Source organism: Crotalus tigris, unplaced genomic scaffold, assembly GCF_016545835.1.
Source record: "Crotalus tigris isolate CLP2741 ecotype Arizona unplaced genomic scaffold, ASM1654583v1 scf7180000019478.12717781048:2074007, whole genome shotgun sequence".
Lineage (NCBI taxonomy): Eukaryota > Metazoa > Chordata > Lepidosauria > Squamata > Viperidae > Crotalus > Crotalus tigris.
This window is the reverse complement of record NW_024097560.1, coordinates 1,580,142-1,606,754: the sequence shown is the minus strand read 5'-3', so window position 1 is coordinate 1,606,754 and position 26,613 is coordinate 1,580,142. Positions and strand designations below refer to the sequence as shown.

At 59.8% G+C, this 26,613-nt stretch overlaps 4 protein-coding genes across 11 annotated transcripts; 2 read left to right on the top strand and 2 right to left on the bottom strand.

The window, feature by feature from the left end:
* Positions 1 to 134: 134 nt before the first annotated feature.
* On the bottom strand, positions 135 to 5,759 carry ANKRD13A (ankyrin repeat domain 13A). Of its 2 annotated transcripts, XM_039362817.1 has the most exons (16): positions 5,531 to 5,664; positions 5,402 to 5,432; positions 4,609 to 4,741; positions 4,317 to 4,441; positions 3,915 to 3,960; positions 3,605 to 3,748; positions 3,333 to 3,528; positions 3,097 to 3,163; positions 2,864 to 2,945; positions 2,692 to 2,753; positions 2,439 to 2,569; positions 1,992 to 2,149; positions 1,767 to 1,880; positions 1,467 to 1,627; positions 1,150 to 1,217; positions 135 to 783 (listed from the first exon to the last, which is right to left on the bottom strand). In XM_039362817.1, exons 4-16 carry the CDS (start codon positions 4,395 to 4,397, stop codon positions 591 to 593), a joined length of 1,503 nt encoding a protein of 500 aa, XP_039218751.1. In that variant the 5' UTR covers positions 4,398 to 4,441; positions 4,609 to 4,741; positions 5,402 to 5,432; positions 5,531 to 5,664; the 3' UTR covers positions 135 to 590. The 2 variants fall into 2 exon arrangements, with proteins under 2 accessions (XP_039218751.1, XP_039218750.1); XM_039362816.1 differs by lacking the exon at positions 5,402 to 5,432 and having other exon boundaries at positions 5,531 to 5,759.
* A 310-nt stretch (positions 5,760 to 6,069) lies between these two features.
* Positions 6,070 to 16,756, top strand: GIT2 (GIT ArfGAP 2). 7 transcript variants are annotated; one of them, XM_039362814.1, is made up of 19 exons: positions 6,070 to 6,345; positions 6,697 to 6,830; positions 7,460 to 7,572; positions 7,908 to 8,013; positions 8,156 to 8,242; positions 8,337 to 8,467; positions 8,651 to 8,745; positions 8,904 to 8,949; positions 9,869 to 9,920; positions 10,185 to 10,257; positions 10,502 to 10,599; positions 10,981 to 11,092; positions 11,315 to 11,511; positions 11,801 to 11,950; positions 13,429 to 13,662; positions 14,109 to 14,191; positions 14,383 to 14,553; positions 14,656 to 14,719; positions 15,130 to 16,756. In XM_039362814.1, the coding sequence occupies exons 1-19, from the start codon at positions 6,294 to 6,296 to the stop codon at positions 15,340 to 15,342; spliced, it is 2,211 nt and encodes a 736-aa protein (XP_039218748.1). In that variant the 5' UTR covers positions 6,070 to 6,293; the 3' UTR covers positions 15,343 to 16,756. The 7 variants fall into 7 exon arrangements, with proteins under 7 accessions (XP_039218748.1, XP_039218742.1, XP_039218747.1 ...); XM_039362808.1 differs by having other exon boundaries at positions 6,158 to 6,345; positions 9,872 to 9,920; XM_039362813.1 differs by having other exon boundaries at positions 6,158 to 6,345; positions 11,843 to 11,905.
* A 156-nt stretch (positions 16,757 to 16,912) lies between these two features.
* LOC120316788 (trichoplein keratin filament binding) lies at positions 16,913 to 20,573 on the bottom strand. Its single transcript, XM_039362822.1, has 12 exons — positions 20,189 to 20,573; positions 19,871 to 20,081; positions 19,716 to 19,772; positions 19,557 to 19,625; positions 19,300 to 19,473; positions 18,948 to 19,060; positions 18,495 to 18,561; positions 18,158 to 18,330; positions 17,830 to 17,911; positions 17,555 to 17,740; positions 17,330 to 17,473; positions 16,913 to 17,140 (listed from the first exon to the last, which is right to left on the bottom strand). Exons 1-12 carry the CDS (start codon positions 20,377 to 20,379, stop codon positions 17,108 to 17,110), a joined length of 1,500 nt encoding a protein of 499 aa, XP_039218756.1. The 5' UTR covers positions 20,380 to 20,573; the 3' UTR covers positions 16,913 to 17,107.
* Positions 20,574 to 21,171: 598 nt separating this feature from the next.
* On the top strand, positions 21,172 to 26,403 carry LOC120316792 (glycolipid transfer protein). The gene is made up of 6 exons (XM_039362836.1): positions 21,172 to 21,308; positions 21,626 to 21,757; positions 24,470 to 24,531; positions 24,843 to 24,976; positions 25,104 to 25,254; positions 25,470 to 26,403. Exons 2-6 carry the CDS (start codon positions 21,655 to 21,657, stop codon positions 25,650 to 25,652), a joined length of 633 nt encoding a protein of 210 aa, XP_039218770.1. The 5' UTR covers positions 21,172 to 21,308; positions 21,626 to 21,654; the 3' UTR covers positions 25,653 to 26,403.
* The last annotated feature ends 210 nt before the right edge of the window (positions 26,404 to 26,613 follow it).

Below are 26,613 nucleotides of genomic sequence, written 5' to 3'. Positions count from 1 at the left end.
ACAGAAAATTTTCCAATCTTCTTGGCAGTTTTTCTTTACTAACCTTTCAGAACCACAGTGTCTTTCCAGAAGACCGGCTCTTGTTTAACCTAAAGAGCTCACCTCTTTTTCAGGTAAGGAGCTCAGCCAAGACAGGAGTTACCCCCACTTTATTTAAAAACACAACCACCACCCCCCCCGATTTGCTAGGAGGGGCACGAGGGGGTGGCTTGGGAAGGCTACAGAGACGAAGGGACAGGAGAAGCACTCTGGTGTAGGCAGACAGTGGGCGAGGCACGCGGGCATTAAAGGTCCCCCGACAGTTGCTGAAATCTTTGGTAGGCGAGGAAGCCCCTCCCTTGGCTCAGGTTACCCAACTGCCCCCTCTTTGAGCCTGGCAAGAGTCCGCCACCCCTCCAGAACAGGCTTTGGCAAAGGAAGCTGGGCTGCCCCCTTCAGCGCAGAGGAAGACGGGCAGATCTTTGGGCGGAAAGCTTGGGTGGGCAAGCGGAAGAGCCCCCTTCCTGCCGAAGAGGGCCTGGCCTGGCCTGCCCGTGCGGTGCCCAGGAGGGCCGGGCATCGGGCGCTTGCTTCCCCCAGGCGTCATCCCACTACTTTTCCAGCAGGGAGCGCTGGAGAGCCTCCTTCAGCTGCTCCTCCTCCTCCTGCTGCCTCCGCTGCTCCCGGTCCTGTTGTTCCTGAAGGGAGAGCACCATGGCCAGCTGCAGATCCCGGTCGAAGGTGGAAGAACCATGCAGGGGAGGGTGGTTCCCGCTGCTTGCCAGGAGGCTCTCCTGCAGGGCCCTGCTTGGGGGAGAGAAGCGCTTTCTGACGGGGCCTGGCGGGCCGAATAAGGTGCCCCTAGCCAGGATTTGCTAGAGCAACTTTAAGACTCGGGGGAGGGTCTCCCTGCTACATTTTCCCCAACACTGATACTCGGGGGATGGAAACGGGGGACAGACCAGGCCCTTTCCAAAATGGACAAGGCGGCAGCTGCCAAGAGGCTCTGTCAGCAGGTGGAAGCGGGCGAGCTGGGCTAGAGCCAGGAGGGTCTTGACTCCCCTCCCGCACACCAGCCTGGGGTGCCCTCGCTGGCCTAGGTGAACCCTTGGGGAACCCTAAGGAGGACTGTAGGCAAAGTTGCTAGCATCCTTCGGCTCTCGGCCTCACCTTTGATAGTGGAGATGGAGATCCTGGGAGTAGGAGACGTCCCCGTTCAAGGCTGGCCCCAAAAGCTCCTGGGAAGACACAGAGGTCACAGGGAGCTCATCCCACTCTCCCTGCAGCTTCAAATAGGGAGGATGCCTTGATCCCTGGGATGACCCACTCTTCGGTGGGCCACCTTCAGGGCAATCCCCAAAGGCGCCTCTGTGGTCTTTGATTGCAACATAAAACCTGACGTGGGTGCCTCAGGGAAATGGCAAGGCCAAAGGGCAGCCTGGTGGGCCACACTCTTGGCCACGTGGAGGACAGGGACCGAAACTCACCTGGTTGTGGCCGGACTCCATCAGGCTCTGCTGGATGGCAAACTGCATGATTTCGTTGTCATCGTCTTGCACGTGCAAGTTCCGGCCATCGTCCTGGACCCGGTAGGATTTGGGGATCTCGAAGACGGAGGGGTCCACCACAAAGGGGGAGGCCGGAGCAGCTGGAGGGAGGAGTAGGGCTCTGATCAGGACAGCTGCCAACACATTTGGGGATCCGAACGGACTGTAGCTCCCGCCTCCCTCTTTGCCCGGAGGCTACAGACCACTCTCCCAGCCCAGCCCCCAGAGCAGCTGCCTCACCAGCGGTCGCCTGGGGGCCCTCGGGGCCCTGGGGCAAAGCCTCTTCCAGGGTGCTGCAGCTGTTTACGCGTCCGAAGGTAATCCTAGCGTTCAGGATGTGGAACAAGGGGATTTCTGTGGGGAGGAGAAAGGAAGAACTGAGGAGCAGGGCCCCCAGTCATCTTTGCCACCACATTGGGCTTGTGATGTGTTCCGGATTGGAAGCGCAGAGCCGAAAGGCCATACCGATTTTAACCGGAAACCCAGGAGGGAAGTCCAAGGTGATGAAGTCCTTCAGCCGAGCAAAGTGGGCGCTGGTCCTGGCCATCAGGTCCACAATGGGGGAGACCTGCTCCACGAGGGAGAGCGGGAACTCTTCCGACATCCACAGATTGGCTTTAAATCTGGGCAAGAAAGGCAGGATGGCTGCATGGGTGGGGCCCAATCCTACGGGGGGGGGGTTGTTCCCTTGGGACCCTTTTCTAAGGGCCTCCCACCCAAGCCAGAGAGGCGGTGGGAGATTTATGAAAGCAGAGCTGCTCGTCTGCCATGCGGAAACAGGAGCCCCCCCACCCAGATGCTCCCTCTTCCAAGTGGGTGCTGCCTCTTCCTGGGGGAGCAAATCGGGGGGGGGGTGAATATGCAGGTTGGGGGACAAACCACAAAGAGAACCGGGTGAACCAATGGCTTTACTTCTGAGTCCTAATGGTCACTTCTTTCGGCCTGCCAATATCTCTGTCCTTCAAGTCGAACTCAGGGTCGAAGTATTCCTCTGGCGTGAGAGCCGTTGGGTTGTTGGTCGAGGCAAACTCTGTCGTGAGGTCCTGGAGAAAGGGCAACGTGAGGGCCCTCAGGGGCGGCTCCCTCCCCCGGAAGGGCTGAGAGCAGGAGGGGTGAGGGGCGGAGGACGGCAAAGGCAGGGCTTGGGGGGCCCCAGGAGACTCACCTGCTGCGCTCCGTATTCGTGCTCAATGGTGCCCAAGAAGGACTCCAGGGGGTTTCGGTCAGCTAGGAGAAAGGGAGAGTGGCCAGTCACTCCCAACTGCCTCCCTCCCTCCCTCCCCACTCTGGACCTTTCCACCAAGACACTCCCCCCCAGTCACCCTCCACAAGGCTACCTTTGTATCTTCTCTTCTCCTCTTCGGTCAAGTGCTCTGTCCGGATCCTGGTCACCACATTCACATTGTTGGCCGTGAAGACCTGGAGAAAGGAGGAAGAAGCTGAAATCTGCCTAGGCAGCCGGACAGCCTGCTTGCAACCTCCTCAGAGCAGAGGAACAAAAGGAGACCCTGAGGAGGGCAGCTGGCAGGGCAAAGGGGGCACCTGTGCCAGACGCCGGGCGGCTTCTCACCTTGGCTTCATAGTCGTTCACCACTTCGCTCCTCTCCGTCTTCCAGACCCAGAAGCCAGAGGTGTTTCTGCAAGGCAAACGTCTGTTTCCAGGCCTTTGGGCTTCTGACGTTCGTGGCCCAGGAACGACTCAGTGCTCCTCAAGCTCTCTTCCCCTTTGGGCACCTCTTGGGGGCCGGGGGTGGGTTACCAGAGAACAACAAGAGACGACGGAGCCAGGGTCCCTTCCTGTCCTACCTTTCAAAGGCGATGTTCCTGGTGTCCAGGGAAGTGCTGAGGACGGGAGAGGTCAGCCGTCGCTCCACCTCCTTGTTCTTTGGCACCATGGAGTCCAGGGTCAGCCGCTTGATCTGCTGGGTGATCTCAAAGCGTTCGGCTGCCACCACTTTGTCATCGTGATTAACCTCAATCAGCTCAGCCCAGTGCCCGGTATCTGGAAAGCCAAGTGGGAAGGGGTTAGGGTTAGGGTTCCTCCCCCCCTCACCCCATGGAACTCTGGCACTTCTCACCTTCCCCTCTGAAAATCAGGCTGCGTCTCCCTCGCTCCCAGCTCATGTTTTCAAAGCCCAGCAAGGTGATATCCACTCGCAGCTTTGCACCGCTCTTCCAGATGCGGCAAACATCACTGGGGCAAACTCTGGACACCAGCGGGACTGTTGGGAGATGCAGGGAGAGCAGAAGAGCTAAAAGATGCTGGTTGGCCACAGGAATCCACACAATTCACAAAATGAATGCTAGTTTCCCAGGCTGAGAGGGATAGCATGAACTTGGCCGAGAGCAAATAAACAAACAAAAAATGGCAAGTTAATTCAGACTTACCCCAGCTGGTGAATTCCCACTTCATTTCCACATAAAAATCTGGAGTCTTTGGGAGCAAATGAGACAAGAATCAAAGGGGAACGAGGAGGAGAAAGCATGATTTGGCTTGCAATGAGCTCTACAGTTTGAGCCTGTGGCATTAAGGAATGAGAAATCAGTACCTCCCATTTTGGGGAACGAAAACATTGTTCAGCTAATGGTGCAAGTCCGAACATGTGTACTCAAAACTAGCCCAAAGGCTGACTCTTGGGTAGGTAAAAGCCTTATGGCTTCCAGGAGAGATTAAATCAGCCTAGCAAACAAGGGCAATGCATGTCTAGACAGCCTTAGAACATGGAGGCTAACGGAAGGCCCAAAAGGTTTTCACTCAGATTGTTTATTCTTTTCTGCTCTTCTATTTACCTCACTGATCTTCTGAAGCAATTCGGGGACACCACCAAGGGTGGTGGACGTCTGCTGGTAGTCACGGTGTTGAAGGACCATGTGGACTATTTCCGGATCGCCGGTGCTGATGGCCTCATGCAAGACTGGCAGAAAGAAACACAGAGCTAAGTCTACAAGAGAGAAGCAGCGCTTGCAATCTATAAGAGTTCAGCCTTGGGCCCTACGGAGGTGCAGCACTAAGCTCTGGCCTCCAACCACCTCCATTTTCTTGCCACCTACTCAGATTCTTGCTGGGGGGGGGGAGGCTCACCTGTCCAGCCCTGGGCGTTCTCCTTAGTGACATCTGCCTTGTGCCGCAACAGGACGCGGACAGACTCCGCGTACCCCAAGGAGACCGCCAGGTGCAACAAGCTTCGCCCGCGGGAATCCTGCTGGTCGACATCCTGGGAAAAGGCGAGGGAGAGGTCTTCTGAGGACCTCGAGCCCATGACTGTCACGGACGGGACAGTGACCCTTTTCCAGACACACCATGAAACCTACGGAAGCAGCTCCAGTCCTGCGACGGCGTTGCTTCGCTCTGACACACACAGACAGGCAAGCTCAGAGATGAGATAGCGCCCTGGGAGACCCCTCCTCGCTTTCCTTCCCTCGGCCAAGAGAAGCCCTTTCTCGAGGGGGGGTGCTGAGGGAGGGGTTCCTCCTCCTCCTAACCAGATTGGGGAGAATTTGGGGAGTGGGAGAAGCCGCTTCTCAGAACGGGGGAGGGGGTTCTTCCTCCTCTTCCTCCTGATCCCAGCCAGGCCTGGGGAGGATTTGGGGATTGGGAAAAGGCGGCTCCTCCCCAGCCGGGCCTTCCGCCTCCGGCCGCAACAGGTGCCAACCACGGGGGACCCTGCTGGGGAGGGGGCGGCCAGGGCTGGCGGGGGGGACTTCCTCTCCCCCGTAGGCGCCGTTCCCGGGCAACCCTTGGGGGGGCGAGAGGGCGGCCTCCCCGGCCGCGGATGATGGGTGTGCTCTCGGCGGATGGGATGCGCACAGAGACGATGAGCGCCCGGACGGCACGGATGCGAGCGCGGCCGGCATGCGAGGCCCGCGCCCCTTACCTCCGCCTCCGGCTTCAGCTCGGGGGGCGAGCTGCAAGAGAAGAGCACCTGCGGCTGAGGCGACCCTGGCCGAGCCCCGGCGCCCGCGGCAGTCTACCTGAGCGCCGCCCCCGCCTCCCCCCGCGCTACCTGGCCCTGCAGGGCGGCCTCCAGCTGCCGGAAGTCGTTCTGCCAGACCAGCAGGTGCAGCGGGAACCGGGCGGCGGCGTTCATGCTGCGGCCCCGGACTCCTACGCCGCCCGGCCCGCCATGGCCCGGCCGGTGACCACCGACCCGCCTGCTGCCCTCCGCCCGACCCGCCGCCGCCCTCGCCGCCGCCGGGCCCGGAAGGAGAGAGCTCCGCCCTGCGACGCCGCGGCCCGTGACGCCCGGCAGGCCATCTTGGATCAGGGCAGCGGCCGCCCCGGTCCTTGCGCGGCCGCCATGTTGGCGAAGGGCTCCGTCGGCCTCCGCGCCTGTCGCGGGCCAATTGCGAAAGGCCGCCGCGGCTCCTCCCACTCGCGGCCATGTTGGAGAAGGGCAGCCCTCAGAAGCGGGTCCCGAAGAGACCTGGCAAGGGACGCTTTTTTGGGGAAAAGAGAACGTAGCGTTTTCCGGTTTTAGGGAGAGTTAAGGATTCGATTGCGGGCAATTTCTCCCACTCCTCTTTCCGGTGGTCTTTTTCGCTTCCTTTCGGGCAAGCGGCGGTTTTGCCCGTTCTAGAGATGGCCGCGCCTGCCTCCCTTCGCCCGGCGTCGGGAGCGGCCCGCGCGACGTACGGAAGCGTCTTGGCGAATGGCGCCGCTTGCGCAGCGAGGAGCGCCGACGGCGTGCGCGTGCGCGGCGAGGCAGCTCCGTGACTGGCGGGGCGGAGGGCGACCTGCGAGCAGCGGCGACCCCGGCCCGGCCCGCCATGTCCAAGCGGCTGCGGAGCAGCGACGTTTGCGCGGATTGCAGCGCTGCGGGTAGGCGGTGGGGGGATCGCCCGGGAAGAGGAGCCCCGCCCGGGATCACTGCCGGGGATCGGGGCCCCTGAGCTTGTGCAGAGCGCCCCGAGGCCGCCACAGGGACGGGGCGGTGGCGCCCTTCCTCCGGTGGACTGCGACTCCCATGGTCCTCGGCCGGCCTGTGTGGGCGCCGGGCCGGATCTCTGGGGCGCCCCCCCCCCGGACCGTGCTCAGACGGGGGGGCGGAGGGCTTTCCTGGCCCCGCGGAAGAGTCCCCTGCGCCCGGCCCGGCCCCTCTCGGGCAGGGGGACCCGGGGGGGGGCGGTGCTGCCGCCGCCGGCCGGCTTTCCATTTTCCTCCTCCCGGCAGAGCCGAGCTGGGCCTCCGTCAACCGCGGCGTCCTGCTGTGCGATGAGTGCTGCAGCGTCCACCGCAGCCTCGGCCGCCACATCTCCCAGGTGCGGCACCTGAAGCACACGGCCTGGCCCGCCACGCTGCTGCAGGTACATGGGGGGGGGACACAGCCGGGCGCAGGGCCGGCCCAGGAAGACCCCGGGAGGGAGGGAGGAGGGGACTGCTTAGAGGGTGGCGACCCTCCCAGTCCTCCTCCCCTGACAGCTGGAGTCCACCCGTCCCGGCTGGAGAATTCTGGGAGTTGAAGTCCCCCCCCCCATGTCACCGAGATTGAGAAAGTGGAGAGGATTTCCTGCTGCTGCTGCCCAGAAGACAGGGCTGCCCGTGCCAGGCCTCGCTGCAGCAGCGTTCCTCTTTCTCCTTTCACGCTTGGTCTTGGGCATTCAGTGCAACTAGCAATAGTAGATTCACTGGCTCTGCTTTTCTGGGCATGGCGTAAAACAACTGAGGATGATGGAGTAACATATTGTAATCAGTTTTATGTTGCAATACGAAACGAAAAGCCTTTCAGCACCAAACTCTGTGTGCTTAAGCTGGCAGGTAAATGTTTATGTTATAGTTTCAGGGGCTGGCAAAAGGAAGCACGTTTTAGTACTTCTCTTTAAGCGTCAAGCGATGCTATTCCGACTGCCTCGCTTCAGAGAAAGCTCTTCCAGCCACGAAGCCACTGTGGAGGGCGAGCAGCTCCAGAGCTTGTGCTTTGTCTTCTGTCTTGCAGATGGTGGAAACCTTATATAACAATGGCGCCAATTCCATTTGGGAGCATTCGCTGCTGGACCCAGCCTCGGTCATGAGCGGACGGCGCAAAGCAACCCCTCAGGACAAAGTGCAGTAAGTGTACACCCTGCGAAGCCACTTTTGGGAATGTGCAAATTCTTCATTTGCGATTGGTCTGAAGTTCAGTCTCCACACAATGAGAAACTCAGTTGCCATCCCACCTGCACCAAATCAGGGGATGCCCTGGAAATAAACACGCTGAGGATGAAGAGCTTGGCTGGGTTGGTCCTGGCTTGGTCGCAGCTCTATCAGTTGATCTTTCGTGATTGTCCGTCTCTGGCTGCCCCGCATGCTGCCCCCTCCCCTGCCACTCGGGTCTGTAGCAGGAGAGACCCCTCGGCCTTCCTGGGCTCTTGTGTTGAAGCCGTTTCCTCTTTCGTGTCCTGCAGCCCCAACAAGGCAGAATTCATTCGGGCAAAATACCAGATGCTGGCCTTTGTTCATCGCTTGCCGTGCCGGGATGACGACAGTGTGACTGCCAAGGACCTCAGCAAGGTAGAGTCGCCCCTGGGCAGATGGCGGGAAGGCCCGAGGCGTCCGGCTCTTCCAGGTGCCATCGTGCGTAGCTTCGGCTGATTAGTGAAGCGTTAGGCTTAGGGTTAGACGGTGCTGAGGCCTCTCCTGCCTTTGCTTCCAGCAACTCCACTCCAGTGTCAGGACTGGCAACTTGGAGACCTGTTTGAGGCTTCTCTCGTTGGGAGCACAGGCCAACTTCTTCCACCCGGTGAGAGAACGGCGGAGGGTCTTTTCTGTAGCCCCAGACGGGTTTGGAGTGGAGGGCCTGCAGCTGAGCCAGCCTCTCTTGGCCCCTTCTGTAGGAGAAAGGGAACTCCCCGCTTCACGTTGCTGCCAAGACTGGGCAGATTTTGCAAGCTGAGTTGTTGGCTGTGTATGGAGCTGATCCTGGCACCCCAGACTCCTGTGGGAAGACACCGGTGGATTATGCAAGGTGAGCCCTTTTTTGCCAGCGGAGGGGCTCTTTTGGTAGCTGCTGCCCTAAGGGCAGGTTTGGGAAGAATAGCAGAAGAGGGTCCAATTAAGAACAGAACTAGGCAGCACCCCACCCCTTTGTTGTCCCCTAGGGGCCCCATGTCAGTGAATTCTGAGTGCCTCTCGCCCCTTTTTCCACTAGGCAAGGAGGCCACCATGAGCTGGCCGAGCGCCTGGTGGAAATACAGTACGAGCTCACCGATCGGCTGGCCTTCTATCTCTGTGGCAGAAAACCAGGTAACTGGATGTTTTGGTTGGCAGGATCATCCCGGTTTTCCTCTCTGCTTGAACTGGGCCACTTCACGCCTTTTCTCCGCCCCTCAGTCCAGGTGGGCAGCTTCAGAGAAGGCCTGCTGCTTCCCCTCCCTGATGTGCTTTTGAAATGTTCTTTTTAGATCACAAAGGCCGGCAGCATTTCATTATACCTCAGATGGCAGATAGGTAAGAACGTGGCTTCGGACCTTGAGAATGTTTGGCAAAACTATTTCCAAGAGCAACGCCCCAAATGGGGGGGTCTTTCGGTTTCCTTATTGTGGCTCCAACGTGCCTTTGTTCAGCTGCTGGAAACAAAGCCGAGTCTGGGGTCTCTTAGTATGTCAACCCCAGCCCATTATCCTTAGCCAGCAGGATCGAACTGGGAGGGCTATTTTAGCTCTTTAGGCTGGGCAGAACAAAATAAACACAGTTTAGAATAATAACATAGGAATAATCTCACAATCTTTTTCATGTTAATGCTGAACCCCGAATCCTGGGAATTGAGGGAACGGGAAGTGTGTTTCTTAGGTTGCCGCCTCCTGCCTGGGCAATGTTTCTTCTTTGGGTGACGTTGACTTGCAGCCTGAGCCGCCCACCCAAGAGCCAGAGGAGACGAGACAGATAGGAAGATAAAATGGCTCATTCAAATGAATGACTTAGCGAGACAAAATCCAAAGTCGCTTTCAGTTGTGTGTGTGTGTGTGTTGGAGTCTCCTGTGTGACCAGGGTTTGTCTCAGGACCTCCTCTGGGGGTTGGAAGGGGAGGTGATGCCCTGCAAAGGGGAGAGCTGCTTTCCCATCGTGTCGGGGGTGGATAGATAAGACTTGCTGGACAGCGAAGCATCACCGCCCAGACCTCTCCGAAACAGACCAAGCGGGGGTCGGTTGTTTGGGGGAGGGGGAGAGGCATGGAGCATTGTTCAATCTGTGGAGGTGTTTTGAGAATAAAGCAGTTGAGAAGGAGGATGTGAAGTTCAAGAAAGAAAGAGCAAGCGTATCTGACATCATCTCTGCATTCGCAAGCACGCTTTCTCAGTTGCTCTGCCTGGCTCTGGTCTTCCAGGGAACAGGGGTTCTTGTTCTGAAGGGCTGTTTGTTTTCGTAGCAGCTTAGATGTCTCGGCGCTGGCCAAAGCAGCCAAGAAGAAGCTTCAGTTGGTGAGTCTGCTCCTTTCTCCACTTTGCCCTGGAAGGAGGGCAGGAAGGTCCACTTTTGAAAGGAGGGGCTGAGACCCCCATCCCACCTTTTGCCCTGGGAGAAGAAGGCTGCCCTCCTGGCTCTCAGACATTTCCCAAAGGAGGGGCAGCTGCTTCCGGTAAAGCCCCCAGCCGACGACCGCAAAGGCTAGGCCGGCCCTGTCTCAGTCCCCAGGAACTTTGGCAGGCCCAGCTTCACCCTTTGGTCCTTCCCTCCCTCTTTAGTTGACCAATCACCTGTTTGAAGAGCTGGCCATGGACGTCTACGACGAGGTGGACAGGCGGGAGACAGACGCAGGTGCTTCCCTCTGGCAGGGCTGCCCACAAGCTAGGGTAGCTTCCTGCGGGGCCCCACTCCACCTCTCAGCCCCCCCTCCCTCGGTTTTGCCTTGCTGGGATCCACACTGAAGCCACAGTCCGGATTAGCAACGGAGGGAGGGGTTTTCTGTTGGTGAGGGGCAAGGCTGGGATTTAGGGAAGGGCAGCTAATGCAGAAGGGAACTTTACACACCCCTGACCTTGCCCTCTTCTCGCACCAACAGTGTGGCTTGCGACCCAGAACCACAGCACTCTGGTCACCGAGACAACTGTGGTCCCTTTCCTTCCTGTCAATCCGGAGTACTCCTCAACGAGGAACCAGGTGCGAATCTCCGGTGATTTCTCTGGGCTCCGGCAGTTACAAGCAGCAGCAAGCGCCCCTTTCCACTTGTTTGCAGGGCCGAGTTTCCCCCCAGCTGAAAAATGGCAGCAGTCGTCCATTTGGGCCTTGCAAATCCATCCGTCCGGGGCGGGGGCCTCAGTGCCAGCCTTCCCATGCCAAGATGCTGCAGGCAGCCATTAGAAACGGGGTCAGGGTTCTGGAGTTAAGAAGGGAGAATGAGTCGGCTGCCAGAAGGGGCTAGTTTGGAAAGGCCAATCTCTGCAGAAAACAGCCCCGCCCTGGGTGGGGAGGAGCAGTCGCCTCACGTGCCCCGGCCTGCCCTGAAGGCCCCTGAAGGGCTGTCCTCCTTGGTGTTTCCAGGGAAGGCAGAAGCTGGCCCGCTTTAACGCCCACGAGTTTGCCACGCTGGTCATTGACATCCTGGGGGACGCCAAGCGAAGGCAGCAGGGGAACCCTGTTCCAAGTGCCACAGGTGAGCCCTCCAGCACCCTGGGAGCTGCAGCCCAGCTTTCAAGAGGTTGTCCTGGGGGCGGCACAAGGGTCCCCCTCCCGTAATGGCCTGGAGGTCAGAGGAAAGGGCTGCGAGGGAGGGGGATTGCGGGAGTAGCATTGCAGGAGCAGTTCTGGGGAAAACGGAGCAGAGGGGAAGAAGGCCCCACTCTGCCACGGCCTCCCTGAGTTCCTGCTTTCCCAGGCGGTTGGCAGAGGCTCTCCCAGCAGGGGCCACCGCTGCAGGGATTGCTCTCTTTGGCCTCAGAAAATGTGGAGCTGATCCTCAAGTCAGTCAGCTGCCAGCCCGGTCCAGAGGCCGACCAGCCTGACTACGACAGCGTTGCCTCCGACGAAGAAGGCGATCTGGAAGCAAGCTCAGGGAAGGCCTCTCGGCAGAAGGTGGGTGAAGGCGACGGCAGCCTGTGGAGGGGCTGGAGAGGCTCTGGGGGTGCTGCCTTTTGTTATGGGCCTCTCTGTCCAAAGTCCCTGGAAGGACTTGAGAGCGAGGCCCCCCCCCCCCGAGATTCTGAAACGCAGCCATCCTCCTTGCATCCTAGCCAGAGCCCTCCTGAGATCTCTGAATGGCCTCAGCTGACCCCATCTGATCTGGGGCACATGGCTCTAAGCGGGGAGGGGGGGGAGGAGAGGATGCGTGTGCAGGCGTAAAAGGGGGACGGGCTTTTTGCAGAGCCTGGACTCTGACTTGTCTGACGGCCCCATCACTGCCCAGGAATACCTGCAGGTGAAAAACGCCCTGGTGGCCTCGGAGGCGAAAATCCAGCAGCTTTTGAAGGTGAACGTCAACTTGAGCGATGAGCTGAGGACCATGCAGAAGAAGGTAGCCCTGCACTCCACACCCTGCCCGCCCTGCAGGGTTGCGCCTCTTCGGCCACCGGCCGGTTGAGCAGAATCACCAGGGTTCTTCCTGGTGCAGGGAAAAGGGTGGCCTGTGTGGAGCAGCGTTTCTCCCGGGGCCTCCAGGCGGGCCGAGGCTGAGCTCCCACCACCCCTTGCGGGTGCAGTCCTACACTCTACGGGCGGGGAGGATGGGGAATGAAAGACCACCCCTCTAGAGGAGCCTCGGGTTGCCAGAGGCTGCCTGGGGTTTGAGGGTGATGTTTAGGGGGCTGGTGAGCGATTTAGCTTGGAATGGGAGGCGAGGTCAGATGCCATTGGTATCCCGAGGGCAGGTGGGCTGTGGTCCTCCTCTCTGCTCTTCCCTCCTTCTCGGCCTCTTCTTACTTCCTCTCCTGCCTTGCCATCCTCCCTCCCTCCCTCCAGCTGACCGGCTGTGGCCCTCTGGGGAGGTGGACCCAGAACTGCCCAGCTTTAGTCCGGGTCTCAGGCCGCTTCACGACCTGCCCAGGGCAGCCAGCAGATGGTCAGGCAGAGCTGCAGGTTCCTGTGTTGAAGAAAAAGAGGAAGCATGGCAATCCCCAGCCCCCCCAGCCCCACCCCACCCCACTGGAGATGGGGAACTTCAGGAAGTGCTTTGGTGGCCCTTTGGGGGTCTTTCCTCAGGCTGCACACCCTCCTCCCTGCCCCCCCCCCGGCAGGCCACCCCCATCCTTCCTGCCAGAGGGGATACAGGCAGGGCGCCTGGGCCACGCTTCGGGGGCCGGTTTCTCCCTTTCAGATACGCAGGGAGGGGGTTGAGGTGGGGGGAGATCCCATTCGAGTTGCAGTCCCACCTCCCAGCGAGCATCTGCCTCCCGAAGCAGCGGCCTTGGAGAAGGGGCTTCTGTTGCCTTTCCAGAGGGGGAGAAGACGCTTCCGAGCCCACCCTGGGTCCTCCACAGGGTTGCTTCTTTTTCTCAGTGAGGAGGCAGCTTGCCAGGGCTGTGGGCAGTTTCTTTAAAGGCTCAATGGATATTAAGTTTTCATCAGGTGTGGAGGAGCCTAGTGGGCAGAGCAGGACCCTCTTGGCGGTTGGGCGCTGTAGCCACTCGCCCATTGGTCGGCTCCTTCCGCTTGAAGGCCTTATAGGAAATGGGTTGTGTGCCGGCTTCCTTCTGCCTCTGGGCCTCCTGCTTTGGCCAGTAGCTTCTCTCTCGTTTCCTCCCCCACTGCGGCTTCGGCATTTCCACACTTCCCCTCCCGGCTTGCAGCTCGTCCCTCGCCGTTCCACACAAGCGTCCTTCACTCAAGAAGTGTTGCTCAAGCCACCGTCTCTTGGAGACATTGTGGGAGCTGCTGAGCCCAGCCCGGCCCTTGAAACGTGGCTGCCGAGTTCCCTCTCTTTGGTCTGGAGGCCTGAATGTGGCCCTCTTTAAAAACGAAGCCAAGCGTGTGGGACGATTCCACATTTCATTCCAGCTTCAGACCCTGCAGAGCGAAAACTCGAGCCTCCGGCGGCAGGCCACCCCCAACCCCTACCCGGCTCCGGCTGGCTCCGAGTACGCGGACAGGCCCTCCGTGCGCCGCCCCTCCGTGCGCAGCAGCCGGCCCATGTCGATGTACGAGACGGGGTCTGCCCAGAAGCCCTACCTGCCCCTAGCCGAAGCCTCTTGCTCCGAGGAGCACACCACGCCCCGGCTCCAGCTCTTCCACGTGAGTAACGCAGCCGCCCTGTCGCCTTCCGGCTCGCCTCCTGCTTTCTCTGCAGTCGCTGCCGAAGCTCCTTTGTTCAGCTGTCAGCCCTGCCTGCGCTTTCCCCGTTAGGAAATGGGGGAATCTCTATAGAAAAGGCTCCTCCTCGCTCTCTTCCCTGCTGCCCCAGCCCAGGCAGCTCCCACAGGCCCTTTGCAGTTCCCGGCAGGGGGCCAGCAGCTCCAGACTCCCCCAGCCCACCAAACCTGGTGATTATCTGGTGGATGGGGGGTTGTTTTTCCCAGCCTCTTGAGAAAGCTTGGCAAAAGGCAGGACTGGCTTCCCCCCCCCGGGGGGGAAGAGACTGGCGGCAGGGAGGGAGAGCGTGGCTGCCTCTAGCTGGGGGGGGGGTGACTCCTCCATCAGTGGGTGGACTCCCACCTTTCCCCTCTCGTTTTCCCTTCCAGATGTCCCGACTGGAGAAACAGAGCAGCTTGCCCGAGGGGGATTACGACAACACCGCCCCTGGCCTGGAGCTGGACGAGACAGGGTAAGGGCCAGGGCTTGAGTGTCCGGGACCCTCGGTGATTTCTGGGTTCCACTGAAGGACTCCCTCGAGGCCTTTACATGCTAGCTTGGGCCAAGAGAGGCGGGGTCACTCTCTGTCTTTCTGGGGAGGAGATGGAGTAGCCAGGGGCCTGGGGGAGCCAGTCTGGGGCTGCAGCATGTGCCTTTTGGCAGGCTCATCAGGAAGGCAAGGCAGCGGAGCGGCCTCGGGCCAGAGGGCAAGGACCCCGAGGCCCATCCCAGCACTGGCTTCCCTAGCACCGAAGATGTGATTCGGAAGACCGAGCAGATCACCAAGAACATCCAGGAGCTGCTGCGGGCGGCTCAGGAGAGCAAGCACGAGAGGTGAGCTGGGGAGGCTGGAGCCCGGCGATCTGCGGTTTGGGTCAGCTGGGAATAAGACCCCTTTTTCTGGGAAGATTCATCTGCCTTCTCTCCCCCCTGCAGCTATGTTCCCTGCTCGGAGAAGATTCATCTGGCTGTCACTGAGATGGCAGCCCTCTTTCCGAAAGTGAGTAACGCTTGTTTGGTTAGAAGGAGGGGGCGTGGGGTGGAGCACCTGGACAAAGGCTGGCCCAGGAGACGAGGTGAGAAGATCCTAGGGAAGATGGTCAGCAAGAGCAGAAAGTTCTGAAAGTCAGCATCCCTGAAATTTGTGGACATTGTCAGAGGACAGGTGAGCATAGTCAGGTGTAAATCAAGCAACACCCATAAAGCCTCGCAGGCAAGGAGGCCCTTCCGGCGGTCCAGCCTCTTTCCCTGGTTGGGGAAGGCTGATGGCAGCTGAATCCGTGGCACCCCATCGCTGGCATGGCGGAAAGCCACAGGACAACTTTGTCCTCGGCTGCATTCATAGGTTGTTACCTTTTTCATGGGAAACCAGATTGGCCAAAATGTTCAGCGTTCCCGGTTTTTTTCCAGAAACCGCCATCGGAGCTGGTGCGCACCCCTCTGCGGCTGCTGACCTCCAGCGCCTTCCGCCTGCATTCCGAGTGCACGAAGGCCCTTCCGCCCGAGTCTTGCTCCACGGCCGACGTCCAGCTGGTCACCCAACAGGTCATCCAGTGCGCCTACGACATTGCCAAGGCTGCCAAGCAGCTGGTCACCATCACAACCAAAGAGAACGCCAACTGAGCGGGCTCCGGCACAGCTTCTGCTGTTGTCTTGGAAACTGTGTTCAGGTTTTCAGGGGATGCTCTTTTTTACAGGAATATTTAAAGCGGTGCGTTACCATTTTTTTAAAGGAAGCTCAGTATTAATTTTTTTGCATGTTTTTTTTCTAAGAAGACTTTTTCCCAGGATTGCTATAATCCACTGCCTTATTTGGTGCTCTGTATTTGCCGGCATGGAGCGTGTGCGCTGGAAGTCTTATCTTGAGTCAACCATCACCATCTTGCAGGACGTTTTTGCTGTTACAAGGAGGTTTGAATCCTGCACACCTGTTGCAAACTCGGATGCCCAGATCAGAATTCAGGTACCTGCCCTGGAATCCTGCTGTGCAGTCGCTTGGCATTATTGAACCACTAAGGAGCACCCCGCGATCTCTCGAGATACAGGGAATAGTCAGAAGGAAACCCCACTTTCCTGCTTGGTCCGTCTGGGGAGCGGAAGATGCTTGTGGCTCCAATTGGAAGGGAGAAGGAACAGCCTCCCTTCCTGTCGGGGCCAAAGGGCAGCCCCTCCACCCCGGAGGCCAGCATCCGAGACAGAGCCAGGCAGGCCCCCGGCGGCTCCTCATGCTGGACTTTCTGGAAAGTGCTTTTGCAAAATAACTATGCCTTGGGAGGCTTCGTGCCTTCCCCAGTATGGAAAGCTCTTGTATCTGCTCTTTTTTTATTATTATTATTATTATTCCCTGCCCTACTGATACGGATGCATGAGGGTCTTTTCTAGCGTGCCTGCGGAAGGCCTGGCCAGAAAAGGGGGCCCGTGCAGGGGAGGTGGCCAAGCACGGCCAGTGAGCGCCCAGCCTCCCCACTGGCAGCTGGAGGTAGGCCAGGGAGGGAGAGCTGTTCAGGCAACCCATTGTGCCGGCTTCCCCTCTGCGTCTGCCACGCCATCCCCATTTGTTACGGCACAGGCCTTTTTGTATGAAGTATGAAGAAAGCACACGGTCAAGGCACAATGGCCAATCAATGCAAAAAAACATTTTGGGGGAGAAGTTGGGGGTCGCTTCCCCAGTGGTCAGTGAGAGTTGGAAGCTTCCGAGCAAATGCAGCGGCTTGGCCAAGGCTGCCCAGCAGCCCCCGAGAATGACGGGTGAAGCAGCCAGCAGCCTGGCCTTCCCCCAGACATCCTGTCCACGGGCTGCTCTGCCACCTGGCCCTGAGGACTCGCCTGCAGCCAGAGAGCAGCCGTTGGCTGCCCCAGGCCTGGCTTGCTCAGGCCCTGCAAGAATGGGGGCACAGCTGCTTCGTGGCTGTAGAGACAAACTCCCCACCTCCATGTTAAAACCACAACTAAGTGAAGACTCTGTGGAGTGTGTGTATACGTGTGTGTGTGTGTATGTGTGTAAATCTTAACATGTATAAAAACAAGTGCCATAATATTTTGAATGCTGGTATTTCATTGTAGCTCTGTTTCTTAAAAGTTTTGTGCTATTGGGGTAGGGTGGGCAGTGGAACAGAAATAGGTAGAACAATCTTCAGATTGCCCATCACTTGCTGTCAGCATTTCTGGTCAGCAGCAGGCCAGAGAAATCCAATTTAAAAAGAAAATAGCACTTTATTGACCCTCTAAGCACCCCACCCATCTTCACTGCCACTCTTCCGTCCTGGGGGAAGGCAGGAAGACCACTCCTGGGTGAGCCAGTCCACCCTCCCAATCTAGCATCCCTGCCAGCTCCAAGCAGCTGGCAAAGAGTTTCTCAGCCATCCAGACCCGAAAGGCAGAATCTTCTTTAGCTCCAGGCAGCTTTTGGGTAACTGTGGCACTAGAAAGGAGTGGGGCAGACGTAGGATCAGATCCTCCCTCTGGGAAAGAGCACCGAGGGGGTCTCAACTCCCGGAGGGCAGCCCTGAGCCCCAAGACTCATCCTCACAGAGCAGCGCCCCTGGAGGGCCCTCTGGCCTGCCACATTTTAGCAGTCCTAAGTTGGGGTCCCCTCGGCAGCGGCTCCCACCTTGCTGCGATAGCCAGCTTCCACCATGCGCTTGGCCTCCAGCTCCTCCAACCGCGTGTGCTGCTCTTCTTGCAGCCGGGCCTCTGCGGCCGCCTCTTGCTGGCCCTGGAGCTCCTCCTGTTGCTGCCGCTGCCGCTCCATGAGCTGAAGGGGGAAGGAGGCCAGTGTGGGACGGGGCACCTTTCAGCCCAGCCGGCCCCACGTGACTTGGCAAGGAGGCCCCACCTGCGCCTGCTGCTCCTCCTTGCGGGCCGTTTTCCGCTCAGCCTCTGCCTCCTGTTCCCGTTGCGTCAGCTGCCAGGCCGCTTCCAGCTGCTGGATCAGCTGCTCACGGACCCTCACGGACTCCTGCTGGGCATGCCTGTTCTGCTCCATCTTCTGCTGGATCTGCTGCTCTCTCTCGGCCAGGACCTATTTGGAGCCGAAGAGTGGGAGGGCTGAGCAGAGACCTGCCCCTCCTTGCTTTGGAAGAGCTCCCCCCCCCAAAGTCTTGCTCTCACCTCTGCCATGAGCCTGTCCCGGGCCTTCCGCTCTCTCTCCCACTCCTTCTCTCGCTTCTCCCAAACTTGCCTGGCTTCCTCCCTGGGGGAGGCGAGGGAAAGAAAGGACAGGGAGATGCCCATTGCCCACCAGAACCTCCTCTGCGGCCAAAGGCACTCGTGTATGCCGAGGGGTTTGGCTTCCAGCGTCTCTGCCCCCCCTCGTTTTGCCCGTCCACAGATGCCTTGGGGAGATGAGGATCCTGGTTCCCCAACTGACCCTTCCAGCTCAGCCCTTCCAGGCAGCCTTTGCTTCGAACTCCCCCCCCCCGCCCTGGTGCTCCCTCACCTAAAGATAGTCTCCAGCTCTGCCTCTCGTTCTCTTTCCAACTGCAGCTGCTGTTCAATGACTTCCTTCATCCAGGCCACAGCGGCCACGGCTTCTTCCCGCCGGGCGGACTGCAGGCGCTGGTCCTCCTCCTCCTTCTCAGACAGGGACAGGAGGATCTGCCTGTCCTTCTCCTAGAATCACAGGGCCACAGGAAGCCACTGTGGCTTGTCATGCTATGGCTTCCATGCAGGCAGAGAAGGGCCTTTGCAGCCATTGCATCCCTCATCTTTGGGGGGACCACTACTGCAGGCAGAACCCATCAGCAGCTGCCTCCTGCCCCGGTGGACAAGTTTACCAGCTCTTCCTGGACCTGCCGAGCCCGTCTCCTTAGCTGGCCCTGGACCTGATGCTTCAGAAAGCGCCTGGGGAAAGAGGCAGGCATGAAATAAGTGGGCAGACGGCCCTGGGAGCAACCTGGGCCAGCAGACCCTGGGAAGGTTTGCACTTCCCAGCAGAGCCTCTGCAAACAGCGCAGCTGGCTGGGCCCAGCAACAGCTCCAATAATGGAAGATAATAATGGAATTATGGAAGACTAGACAGTGGGGGTGAGCGGCTCCCTCTGGCAATTAACCCCCCTTGCGTTCTCAGTGTAGCCTCCTAGACAAGCTCTCATGTGTCTCTCAAATGCCATGTCTCTGCAGACAACTCCCACAGCTGGACAACGGATTCTGCCCCCTCCTTGGCTGCCTCCTCCTCCTCCTCCAAGAGCATCTGGAGAGAAGCTGCCTCTCCCCCCCTCATCACCTACCCAAGCTCCACTTTCTTCCGCTGCTCATCCTTGAGCTTCCGCTCAGCTTCCACTGCTTGTAGCTCCCAATGCTGCTTCAGCAGGCGCTCCTCCTCCTCCTTCAGCTGGGTGGCCTGACAAGGGGAGCAAGAGTGAGGGCCAGAGAACTCTCTGACCACCTTTGCCTTTCCAGTCCCCAAAAGCTAGAACAGAGCAGGTGTGGAGTTATGGGCTGAAGGAGGGCAAGCAAACTGAGGAATCCGAATAGAAAGGAGGTGATCTGCGGATCCAGAAATGGGACAGGCTGCCTCCCCTTCATGCTCTGGGATGGGATCGCTGCAGTGGGCTCTTCGCGGATCCGCCCTTCGCGCACCTGCATGTCCCGCAGCTGGAGCTCCGCCATCTGCTGCCGCAGCATCTCAGCCTGCTTCCTCTCCTCCTGCTTCCTGCGCTCCTCCGCCTGCTTCAGCCGCTCCAGGGCCTCTCTGCGGGCCTTCTCGTACTGGTTCTCTGAGCGGAGTTTCTCTTCCTGATCCGCCGCTTCTCGCTCGTTTGGGAGGAAAGCAAAGCAGGCATTAACCTCTGCCTATCCTCCTCCTGGGCAGGTATGAAAGGAGCAGGTGGGCTTACCTGTTGTTTCTGTGCCAGCTGGTCCCCCCAGGCCTCCACCACGTGCTTCTTGTGCAGCTCCGAGCTCACCTGAGGTTCAGCAGAAACAGCGGCATCCTAGTCGGCCCCGGGGACCCACCAGGCTGCTTCTCCCCCCCTCCCACCCAGAAGGCTCCCCACCTCTCTCAGCTTAGCACTGTTCTTCTTCCAGCACTCGTAGAGACGATCTTCCGCCACCTGCGAGCCAAGCCGAGCAAGGGATGCAATTCGAACCGCGGCCCCGTCGCCCGACCGGTGCCCACCCCCCAACCCTCCCCCCAGAGCCGGGGCCAGACCTGCTTCCGCCGCTCCTCCCTGGCCGAGCGCAGCTCCTGGCTCCGCTGTCGTTTCTCCTCCAGCTCGGCCTCTCCGCCGGGCCGCAGCCCCTGCAGCTCGGCCGCCAGACCCTCGCGCTCCCGGCACAGCAGCTGCCGCAGCCGCAGCCGCCGCCCCTCCAGGCCTGCCGCCGCCGCCGCCCTCAGGCGCTCCCGGCCGTGCGCCTCCATACTGCGGGCAGACAGAGAGAGCGAGGGAGGGAAGGGAGGAGCGGGGGAGGCGGACGTGGCGCTCCCGCCCGCCTCGCCTGCCCCCCTCCCCGCCCCCCCCGCGCTCACCTCCGCTGGAAGCAGCGGCGCGAGCTCCACTCGGCCTGCTTGAGGCTGTGCAGCCCGGACTGCTGGAAGGAGCGGCTGTGCAGCTCCCACTGCCGGCGCAGGCGGGCCTCCTGCTCCCGCCGGCGCACCAGCTGCTGCTCCAGGACGCGGCTGCGGCTGCTCCAGAACGGCGGCACGGCGGACACGTCCATGGCGGCGATGCCCGGGGAGGCGCGGCGCAGTGACGTCACGCAGAGGCCCGGCCGCGCGTCCTGACGTCACCCGCTACGCCGCCGCAGGATAGTTCCGGCGCCTCCGAAACCGCGCTCGCCGCCTTCGAGGCGCGTCCGAAGCCACTCCGAACCCCGCCGCTGCCTCCGCGCGAATGCCCAACGGTCCGGGCTCTTCCGGCGCCGCCGGGCGTCTCCATGGCAGTGCTTCCTGTCTCTTTACAGGGGCCGCCGAGGGACAAGAGGTCCCGTTTCGCTCAAAGGGCGGAGCCTAGGCGGTACTGTTGGAATTCCCACAGAGCTAAGAAAATTGAGAGGCGGCCTCCAAGGTCTCCGCGCGGAGGGCTTCCGGGTGCGCTTCTCGGAACCTCCTCCCGCCCCGCGCTCGACGGAGCTGCCGCCAAAGGAAGGAAGAGGCGCCTCCGTCCCCTTTTGGGGCTCTCTGCAGCGCCCTGTCTCGGGCAAAGCCAGGGAAGGTTCACAACAGCCTTGCAGGGTAGCCCAGGCTCAGCTTCGCCTCCACGCCGCTCCGAGGTCACCGCTCTGCCGACTGCGCCTCCTTTTGGGGCAGCGAGCGCAACCCCGACCGGGCGCCGGGAGGAAGGGAAGGGGGGCCGCCAGCCCGCTTTCCGCCTGGCGATGCCCGGGAACCCCCACGAGGCCCTTCTCGCTCGCCCGGACTGGAGGGGGCAGGAGGCGTCCCTCCTTCCCGGTGCTGGCGGCGTCTTCAGAGCGGCCAGCCGGACTGCCGCATCCATCATCCCCAGCTGGGGTTGCGGAACCCGAATCGGCCCGTCGCGAGTCCGAAAGGGTGACTGGCTCCGGGCAGGCGACCCCGAAGCCTTGGCCGCGGCTCCAGATGTTCATCTGATCCGTCGAAGCTTGGGCAGCGCAAAAGCTTTCTGCACAAGGTTAGAGGATGTGCCGCCCCGTCTTTGCTTACTGCTCCTTCGAAGCCGGGGTCACCCTGAGATCTCGGTGCTTCGCACCCGGCTTTTCGCCCAGGGAGAATCGAGGCCGCCTCGGCCGCCCCGCATCCGAGGGTGCTGCCGCTCCGCTGTTCGGGGAGCGTCCGGATTTCCCCCCCCTGCGCTGCTGGCCGGCGGGCTTGGGGATAGACTGCTCCTGAGCCAGGCGGCTCTTGCGGGAGGAGGCTCAGCGGCGCCCCGCCCCCCTCGGGGGCGGCGATGCCGAGCTCCACCCCGACGACCGGATTCCTTCTGCCTAGTCGCCGGGTCGGACTGCTGGGCTCCCGCCATGGCGCTGCTGATGGAGTACGAGTTCCGGTCGCTGCCGGCCGATAAGCAGATCGACACGGAGCCCTTCCTGGAAGCCGTGACGCACCTGCCGCCCTTCTTCGGTGAGTGGCGCGCCCCTCGTCCCCCGGAGGCGCCCCGGCCGGGCGGGCTTGCGGGCTCCCGAGCAGAGACGGGGAGGGACGCCTGCAAAGTTTCCCCTCGACACAACAGCCCTGCAGGGGAGGGCAGCGTTGCTCGGAGAGCGCTGAGGGCGACCTGAAGGGCTGGGTGGACTTGGGGGTCACGGGCAGCCGTGCGAAGGGGCGACTGAGAACGGACGGAGGCGTCGCTGAGCCTGTTCAGCCTCCTGAGACCTGTTCGCTCAGTCACCAGCCGGAGCACTCCTGTTCCCTGGCGGGCTGTGGTCTGTGGATGGTCGGTTTTACGGTCGTATCTTCCATTGGAGCTGAGCCTATGCCAAGCTGGAGCCCCTTGGGGGAGGGGGGTGGGCAGTGCAAGGCCACTTTTAAAGGCCCTTTGAACCCCGTCCCTTTCCGGGTCTTTCTCTGAGTCCCCGGCCGGGCTGGCCAGCCCTTCTCCCCCGTCACTTTCCCCAGCGGAAGGCCGGATCGATCACCCGTCGAAGCTTTGCAAAGTGGCAGATCTTTCCAGGTGCTCCAGCGGGCCAAAAGGGGGCAGAAGTTGCCAGACCGGCTTAAGGGATACAAAGCTTCCGCAGAGAATGTGCAACGGAGGCTTTAATTCTTAAATAAACTGAAGGGCAGAAATCTCAGGCATCAGGAATCCCTTTTTCCAGCCGAGTTTGGTTTTCTTTTACTCCTTTGGGGCAGAACTGTGCTGTCGCTACATATATAAAATTAAACCTGACCTTTCATTAAGGTCTCTGCTTTGGGGCATGTGCAGAGAGCCCCAGCCTGGTTGCACCAGAGGCTATCCTGCCCTAGGTTAAGTCTTTTCCCCATCTCTTGCAATTCTCCTCTTCAGCCCCCTTTGGGCATCTCACCCTCTGAACCCCAAGCCCGGGGGGGGGGCAGCCAAGAGGCTTGTGGAAATGGGATCTCTGGACTGTCAGCTAATGGACGTAACTGACACCTCTAGAAATTCAGCCAAGCCTCCTTCAGTCCTTCTCTGCTTTCCAAACAATAAAGGTCTGGAAAGGCCAAACGAAGGTCTTTTGTTTCGGGACGGGTTCCAAGATGGAAAAGAGGGGGTGCTCACCTCAAAACACGAGCAGGGTGTCTTGGTGGGCTTATGGCATGGCTCAGCTGAGCCATTGCAAGGTTTACGTTACTTCAGTGGGAGAAAAAACTGCCTTCCTTCGAAGAACTGGGGGGGGGGCAATCTGAGGATCCTGTTTGCTCTGTGGAGGAAGCTAAGAGAGCTGATGGGCTTTTTCCCTTCCCTGCAATGGACACTGTAGAAAAATGGACACTCCATGGATAGGAGCAGCCTACCAGGTAATACTGGTCACCAAACAATTCTGCCTCATTCAGGGACTTCTTAGATTGGACCCTGAACTCCTTCATTAAGGGCCTCTTTAAGGCTTTGGGGGAGGCTCTGGTGACCCCACGCGACCGCAAGAGCATTCCATCCCCGGGGTTCCTGTGGATGCAGACCCCCCCCCTCTGCATAACCAGTGAGTGGCTTACGAGAGACGTCGCAACGTCGCCCTCAGCCTTGGCTCTGCCTAGCAGGGTTCCCCTGAATCCCCCCTCCCGCAGAGCTGCCCCAGTGCAGCTGGATGGCAGGTTGTCTCTTCCCCGTATACTTGAAACCTAGGGGCCCCACTAAGGGGCTTTGCCACCCCTGCCAATGGCTGAGCGATCCTGAAAGCAGGCCGCCTTTTCTGCTGGGGACATGCTGGAGACGGATGTCGGGAGCCAAGCCTGGTCTGCCTGCTGCTTCCCCCAGGCCAGACTCACTGGCTGCTCATCTCTTCCCCCCTCCAGTGGGAAAAGCTCCCAGGGCCTGCTGGGTGTGCCAGCCTCTCCCTTCTCCCTTGTGCAATCCTCAGCGGGTGGATTGCATCACCAGACGCCTTCGCCACCAGACTGGCAGAGACTGCGCAGGTCCTGAGACCGTCTCTGCCCTGGGCCGGCCCCGCGCAGGTCCTGAGACCGTCTCTGCCCTGGGCCGGCCCTGCGCCTCCAGTGGGCTTGGCCGGCAAAGACCAGCCCCCAGACTGGAAGGGGCCCCTTGGTCTGGGAAAGAGCGGGGGCCTTTGGCTGCAGGCGGTGCTGAGTGGCTGCCAAGAGGCTCTCAGCCATTCCAGAAAGCCAGTGGGGGAACGAGAAGAACAGGAACGGCTGGGTACTGCTCTGGGATCTGGAGGAAGAGGCAGACTTGCCCCGAGGGCTGTGTGGTGAAACAGGCGTCCCCAGAGCCCAGACACCGAGCCACAGCTTTGTTCTCCGTACCCCAAAACCAACTCTGAGCAAGCGGACAAAGCCTGCTTGGAAAATCTGGCTTCGTGCTGGCAAGCTGGTTCGCTTGGCCTGCTGTCCACCCCCACCCCCCACTGCTTCCATCTACTTCCATGAAGTGCTGCAAATGCCAGCTGTAAGCAACTTCACCGTAGGAGCTGTTTCTCCTCTTAAGCAGAGGGCTGCACTAGAAGACGATTTATATAGCGCCTGCATTGCAACATAGGGACTCTGGGTGGCTCATAATCCACAAAAGCCAGAATATGCTGTAATGCAAACTTTAACTTGCATTAATGATACAACGTTTATGTGTCCAATAAACCAAAAGTAACAAACCTCACACCCCATCTTCAACACACATTCTGGAGACCTTTGCTCTCTCCTCCACAGACTGCCTGGGCACCCCACTTGTCTATGCCCCAGTGAAGGCGGATCTCTCCGGGAACATTAAGGTAGGGAAGGCCCCAATCCTGGGGCTCTGAGGAAAGAGTGTGGTGGATTTGAGCTGGGATCAGGCCCAAGCTGGCATCAAGCCGTCATGGGTTGTTTGCATGTGGTTGTTTATGTCTATTGTGGCTTGCAAATCAGGCCACTGTGAGTCTCTTTGCGAATCCCGAGGCACTAAGCAGGAGCATCAGCTCCATAGGAAGCAGGATTAAGGGGGCTGCTAATCAGAACAGGCCCCTGTGGCCCCCCACTCCTGCCAGCTGGACCCACCCCCCCCCCGGGTCAAACTCATGATTCTCTTTTGGTTCAATTTCAGAAAATACGGGCGGTTTACGAAACAAACCCAGCCAAGTTCAAAACCCTTCAGAACATCTTAGAAGCAGAGAAAGAAATGTACGGGCCGGCGTGGCCAAAGGTGGGGGCCACCTTGGCCCTCATGTGGCTGAAGAGGTGAGGGGGTGACCGCAAAGCCACTTCTGCTTCTGAGGGGCGGCTGGAGGACCTCACAGGGGCCCAGCTCAAGGCGGGCGGGGGGACTGGCAGTCTCTCAGAAACTTTTCTCCTCCCCTCCCCCTAGGGGTCTCAAGTTCATCCAGGTCTTGCTGCAGAGCCTTTGCGATGGCGAGCAGGATAAGGACAACCCCAACCTGATCCGCGTGAACGCCACCAAAGCCTACGAGGTGGCCCTGAGGAAGTACCACGGCTGGATGCTGCAGAAGCTTTTCCTGGTGAGCCCCCAGGGGGCCCAGGGGGCCTCCAGCAGAGACCCAGCCTGCCTGGGGAGGCTGGGGGGTACCTGGGGGAGGGTGGCAACACCCCTAGACCTCCCCTTCTTCAAAGGCTTTGGGGGTCTTCAGGACTGAACGATTCTAGCTCTGGCCCGGGGGGGGGGCAAAGGCAGAAAAGCCAAATCTGCCGCCGGCTGACTCGCTTCCCTCCCCAGGGCTCCGTCTACGCTCTGCCCTACAAGTCAGACCTGCTGAAGGCCCTGGAGAAAGGCCAGGACGTCAAGCAGGAAGAGACCTTTGACAAGATCCACCAGTTCTTGTCCAAAGCAACACCCATCCTCGACACCATCTATGAGATGTACACAAAAATGAACGCGGAGCTGAATTACAAGGCTTGACCAGGCCCTCCCCTCCTTTGCCAGCCTGGGCCGGCCCCTTTGCCTCCCCTCCCTCCCCTCTGAAGCCCAGCAGGTGCCTTCCAGCCTCTCCGGGTCACTCTGCAGCCCGTCTGGGAGGCCCAGGGGGGGCAGAGGCGTGTCTCCTCCCTGGCCCAGGCGGAGGGACCCCCCCTGATGCTCTTTTGCTGCCTTCCTCTAGTGGCCTTTCTACTTCTGGGGACATAAAGGGGGGGGGGAAGCCCGGCCCTGCTCACTTTGGCTGCCTGCCAGGGAGAGCCTGTCTTCCTCTGAGTTTTGGATCGCGCACAAGAGACGCCCTTTGTGCCTAGGACCGGCTAGTGCACAAACGTGCCACCAGGAGGGCGTGTAACGCAGGAAAGCCTCGCCTCTCGGGGGTGCTTCACCCCTCGGGAGGCGGCTTTCTGGCCGTGGGGCCACAGTGGGCTTCCCTTGCCTTCTTCTGGGTGGCTTTTAACTTCTCCTCTGACGTCCCGGCTGATTTCTGGGGAGTGAAACCAGCCAACCCAGAGCGGCTGGACTTCCGTGACTTTTCCGAGCGACTCTTGGGGTGAACATCCACGAGGCGTCTTTGCACAACGGATTTCTTCAGGGAACTGACTCTGCCTTAACACTTGCTATCATTTTCCAGGGCATAAAAACTATGCCAAGCCTTAATGGTGTTACTACTGCTTGATGCCTTCTCTGGGTGGTTTTAAGAAATCCAACAGTTGAATTAAAATTTAATGAGAGAGGTGTGCAATTTCTTTTGGTTTGCCCAAAGAAGACTCATGGGAGGGGCAGCTAAACCACACTGGCTGGGGATTATGGGGGTTGAGTGTAAAGCCTTTTCTGCTAGTGGCCAACTCAGACGTTGGCACCTTTACGATACCTACTTGGGTCATATGAAGATAAATATTGCTTTAATTAATGCACCCAAACTAATTTTAAAAGACCTTTTAGG